General features: G+C 37.9%; 1 protein-coding gene across 2 annotated transcripts in view; it reads left to right on the plus strand.

The window, feature by feature from the left end:
- LOC101404670 (ubiquitin-conjugating enzyme E2 E1) overlaps positions 1-5,870 on the plus strand; it is a 73,442-nt gene that overhangs the window by 67,403 nt on the left and 169 nt on the right. For both annotated transcript variants that reach the window (XM_087430617.1, XM_004419420.3), the window contains 2 exons: positions 3,299-3,431; positions 4,749-4,896. In XM_087430617.1, coding sequence (XP_087286743.1) covers positions 3,299-3,431; positions 4,749-4,896 — 281 coding nt within the window. The remainder of the gene's footprint in view (positions 1-3,298; positions 3,432-4,748; positions 4,897-5,870) is intronic.

Consider the following 5,870-nt stretch of genomic DNA (forward strand, 5'->3'; position numbering starts at 1 on the left):
TGGCTTGATGAGCGGTGATTAGGCCTGAACCCAGGATCGGAACTGGCGAACCCTGGGCTGCTGAAGCGGAACGCTTTAACTTAACTGCTACGCCACTGGGCCGGCCCCTGGAACATTTCTTCTTTGTTATTACATGGTTGTGTTTATGTTGTGTACTTCATTCCTTAACTCCTTTCTGCATACATTTTTCTGAACTTTCAGAAAAGTTTACAGCCAAACTGAAAGCTGATTACAAACAAGTAGCGATCTTGATTTGGATTTCCTAGTTATATCACAGGTGACAAGCTGTAAAATGTTAAAGCTTGTGTTCTAAACTGGTCATCCTACTTCCAGTAACCTCTGTGAGTGGTTCCCAAATGCAAACTGCCTGCTTTAAGATGACCAGGGGAGCTTTTTAAATATATAGCATCTTGGGTCCCCCTCTGGATATTCTAAACTCAGTAGGCCTGGGATTGAGGGATCAGGAATCTTTTTTTAAAGTTCCATAGATGATTTTGATGAACAATGAAATTTGGAAACCAATTTTCTGTACAATCCATAAAATCTGCTTGTAGTGGCATATTGTTAAATCTTTATTATTTTTTTTTACTATACCAAGGGGCCAGCAGAACTGGGCCCATGCCAACGTGTCACCTCTAGGTTTAGACTGACTTTGCTGTTAGTTTTTTCTGGGTCTCTTTCTTGGCATCACCAAGCTGACTACGAGGAAAACAGCTGGCTACTGATCACTAGTGTTATGGGAGGCAGCTTGGAATGCTGCCAATACTGGGTTTTAAACGGCCTGCCTAGCTTCTCCTCTTACCCTTGGTTCCTCCTCTGCAAAAAGAGGGGTTTAGAGTGGACGATACCCTTTTGCTTGTAAGTCTTAGATATCATGAACTAGATAAAAGTCCATCTTTATCTTCAACCTCTGTATTAGTGTTGTCTTCATCTACTTAGTCCACTTTTGAGTTTATTCCAGTCTGGTAAACTGCATCAACCAGTGTCTGTAGACTTTCTGCCCAAGTACATATGCTGGATGCAAACGTGTAGGCAGGTAGGCAAACTCCAGATGACCAAGGACCAGCTCTAACCTCAGGATATGAAGCAGTAATCAGGGTGGTATCCTTTTTTCTAGAGAGGTTACTGCATGTTCCTAGAGGGCTGATTGAGAGCTCCTCCTACATCCTACCTTGTGAAAATTATGGTCAGAAGTCATGTAAAAGTAGGAAGTCATTTTTTTTTTTTTTTTTTTTTTTTAACTCAAAAGATGGTCTCTATGGGCCGGCCCTGTGGCTTGGTGGTTAAGTGCGCGCGCTGCAATGCTGGTGGCCCGGGTTCGGATCCCGGGTGCGCATCGAGGCACCACTTCTCCATCCATCCTGAGGCCGAGTCCCACATACAGCAACTAGAAGGATGTGCAGCTATGACATACAACTATCTACTGCGGCTTTGGGGGGGGGGGAAAATCTTTAAAAAAAAGAAGATGGTCTCTGCATATGACTTCATATTACGGACAGTGTTATATGACCTCTCTCTGTACATATATATCCAATCTAAAACAAATTTTTACTAGTTCTTGGCAATACTCATCACAAAGAGATATTAAAGGACCATACTATTTGAGTCAGTGTGGATAACTAGTAGGAATAGTGATCACTGTCATTTAATGAGAAACTAGTGTGTGGCTCTCTTGCTCTACACAGGTTTCCTCCTCCACCCCTGTGATTTTAATTAAAACATTCCTGTGAGATAGGTGGTTCAGGCTTAGTAACTTGCTCCAGGTCACACAGCTAGTAAGTGCTCAAGTCACTGAGCTCTTTCTGCCTCTTGGCCACTTTGGGCCCTCCCCCCCCCTTCCCATTAGCCCCCTTTCATTTGTCAATATTTTCTCCCTCTTTATTTTTGCCACATCATGTTTTCTTCCCCAACTTTTGATTCTTTATGGTTTTCTTTTGTAAGTTCATTCCCCTAACCTATATTTCTGTTGTTTCCCCCACTCCAAATTTCAGACTGAAGGGAAAAAAAAACTATGGTGGGTTTGAGGAAAGTATAGGGCCATGGGTAGGTGTGTTTTTTTTCTTTTCTCTTTTCTTTCTTTTTCCTCTTCATCTCCTCTTTCTCTTAAATGAAGGAACTGAACCTCATCTCTAACCAGTTGGCAGAGGGCATCTTGAAGACAAGAAGCTTTTGTCTGCTTCATTATCAAAACGCCTGACATTTAGCACTCTGCCTAGTACATGGGCCTTCAATAAGTGTTTAGGTGAACGAATCCAGTTCACACCATACATTTATTTAACAGAGCAGGTTTTGCCTGCTCTGGAGAAATTATTCTGTGTATTGACTGGGATATACAGTTCTCTCCAAGTAAAGACCTTTTTTGTTGTTTGGCTGACACACATCATTCATTATCCTTGAAGCAGCTGTTAACAGGTTTCAGAAAGCAGAGATAAAAACATGTAAGTTAGCCACTCTATACCACCCATGTTATCGCCATGCTGTGGGAAGGTCTCTTCAAATTAATAACCTAGACCATTTCCCAAACTGTCTTTTTTCTCTCTTCTCTTTACCAGAGTACTACACTTTCTTGTTTAGGCTGGTATATTAATAAGCTCTTCATAGGTCTTGGAGGGTAAATATTTTTATATTTTTATTTATTAATGTACTTGAATACAGAGCACTCTGTAAGCCAACACAATGCTTTGGAAGGGTATTATGGCCAAATTATGGTATAACTAAGTGAGAATAACAGTGATTTAACAGATAAGGGATAGATTAATGTCCCAACTATCATATTTAGAGAACCTGATTATAGAATTTAATATATATTGAAATGAAAATTGAATAACTTGTAATTGGATACTTGTCATCATTCTCCTCCTCCCACCCAACATGGTTTATAATGTAAAAAGTACTGCAATCTATTGGACTCCTTTTTAGGGTAAGATTATTTGTCACTAATTACATGTAATTCTGTGTGATGAGAAGTGTTTCTTTTTTAAAGTACTGTTTACATTTTCTTATGCTGTGTCAAGGACAGGTTTGAGAATTCAGGAGTTTCTTGCTTATTCTCAGCTAAGCAGGCTTAGAATGGTTTCAACATACTTTTCTTATTCAATTTACTAGACGGGAAATCTGTGATGAGTTTGTTGCAGTCCTGCATCACATTGTGTCTGAAAGATACTTCTGTTTTGTGGAGAGAATCTACACATTAAACAAAAAAAAGGAGAGGAGTGGCAATCTTTTTCCCTTTTTTGATACACTGTAAGAATTGGGATGGTGCCACTATCTACTTATCTTTTGATATATTATTTCACAGTGCTGGTCCCAAAGGTGATAACATCTATGAATGGAGATCAACCATTCTAGGGCCTCCAGGATCCGTGTATGAGGGTGGTGTATTCTTCCTTGATATCACTTTTACACCAGAATATCCTTTCAAGCCTCCAAAGGTAAGAAATTCCCGATGTATGCTAAAATTTACATATTCCCATGAGAGACTCTTTTTTAAACATTGAGTTTTTAATCACAAAAAGGAGATTTCTGTTATACCTTCATCTCTAAGAATGCTTGAACATACACAAAACACTTGTTTGGGTTGACTTTGCCTTATCTGGTAGACCTCATTTCTAGGAGTAAGTGCTTTGTTTTGATGGCATTTACCCTGCTATTTATAGTAACATAGCAACCCAGAATTAATCCCCTATTTCCCATTCAACAGAAAAAGTTTCTGAACAGTTAAATATGGCGTCAAAATATCCATACACTAAAACAGTTACAGAATCAGAATCTCCTACCAAAAGCCTTTGATTCTGCTTTCTGTCATCTTTTGGTCTTGTTCAAGTCCTTACCTCCAGACTTTGGTTTTCTCATCTAGGATAGGTGAAGACTGTCCAAATCACCTGTCTCCTGTAACACTCAACAATCTATGATTCTCATTCCCCCTGTCAGAAGGAAAACCTCTGCTTGGGGATGGGGTAGATTGCTAGATGTACTGCAGCAGCAAGAAGTGATTGAAAAGTCTGTCATTAAAAACAAAAGTGGTAAAGTTATATGTATTTCACAAATAAAAATTAAAAATTAGGAGACCAAACAAAATAACCCAAGCTCACGTGGCTCATGTTGATTTGTCTACTGCTGTAGTCATTACCCATTTCTGGCTCCTCACCTGTAGAGGCTCCTTTATAGTGAATTCTGTGATTTAGGTAGATAGGATATCTGCAGGATCTGATGTAAAAGTCAGAAAAAGCAGAAAAAACCCTCATCTTCAAAACTTTTTTACAGCTTTTTGGGTGTGTGATTATTGTTTGCTAAGCATTTTGTTTATGTACCCAGTATGTTGTACCTCACTTTGAATTTATGATTCTAAAGCTTAGGTTGAGGCCATGTAGTACTAACCAGCTAACACAAGAGGTCAGCAAACAATTAACTATTCAAACTTGGAAATGCTGGGAAAATATTTAAAACATTAAAACTGCTAAAGATGAATTTGAGAAATACTGAAGTTACCTTGCTTTTTGTTGATGGGATATAACTTGAAATGAAACTGACAGTCCCTGAGATTGTATCAACGAACACTTTGTAATCTCATTTATTACATAGTTTTTTAACCTCTCTCTTATCAGCTTTAAACTGTTACTTTATTCACTTTTTTAAAACTAAATGTCTGTTTCTTTAAGAGTTGTTAATTAGGGCCACTCAATTGAAAAGGTAATTTAGTAAAAAGTTTCATTGTTTGCTGTTTAAACTTTAACACTATTATTTTTTAGGTTACATTTCGGACAAGAATCTATCACTGTAATATTAACAGTCAAGGAGTTATTTGCTTGGACATATTGAAAGATAATTGGAGTCCAGCACTAACCATTTCTAAAGTCCTCCTTTCCATCTGCTCACTTCTTACAGATTGTAATCCTGGTAAGGTTAATAATTCTTTACCTTGTTTTATTCTTGTCCCTCAGAAAAATACTTGTTTTCCATATAAACTAAGATTTTTCTAAAGATAAAGTACAGATTTTATTTTTCTAAGAGCTTTCAAAGGATAAAAACTAATCACTTTTCAAAGAAAGTTTTAATCAAGAAAAGTTCAGTCTACTATTTTAAAAATGCAGCAACTTCACCATTGACATGTTCTAGGACTTAACATGTTTGCCTTAGCTTACGTTTTTACATTTTCAATCCTTTTCCCTCCTCTATTCCCCCCCTCCCTTTGCATATTTCTCATACAGTTCTCTTAAAACAAACCACATACTTCTAAATGTTGAGTCATCTGCCTGTCTAACCTCACCTGTGCCAGCAGGTTCACTGAGCCACCTGCATCACAGCTGGTTACTGAGGTGGTGGTCAGTTTTTTCTTAGTAATTACTAGACTGATTTTGGGGGGAGACAATTTCATTTTATTAAAATAATTTTTCTAGATAAACCAATATTTAGGTTTCAAAGAAATACTATACTTAATTGGAGGTCCAGGTTTTGACCTGGCAGCCTGGGTCTTTCTAGATAAACAGTGTGGAGGTAAGAAGTGTTCAACTACAACAGCCTCAAGGACTTCACAGGGATGTTCCTTATAGTCTGGAGCCTTGAACATGCTGGTTTCTATTGAACTTACCTCCAATTGGGTGGTTTTTGTTGCGAGAGAAATGAAATGAACTAAGGAAATAGAACCAGACCAGTAGTAAAGCCTGGGCATTCTATTCTGATAAGAATTTCCCCCTCTGCATGCTACGTTTGTTAAAGTCTAGAAGGAAAAGTACCCAGAATGGTGGAATGGTGTTTCAAAGATGGATTTGATCACAAGTACTTTGTATTTCTTCCCCAGTCACTAATTTATTTGTTAAAACCTAAAATGTTATTTTCCTTTCTCCAAAGTAATCTACATTCTTTTCTTCCAG

This window comes from Ceratotherium simum, chromosome 5, assembly GCF_057802395.1.
Source record: "Ceratotherium simum simum isolate JZ-2026a chromosome 5, ASM5780239v1, whole genome shotgun sequence".
Classification (NCBI taxonomy): domain Eukaryota; kingdom Metazoa; phylum Chordata; class Mammalia; order Perissodactyla; family Rhinocerotidae; genus Ceratotherium; species Ceratotherium simum.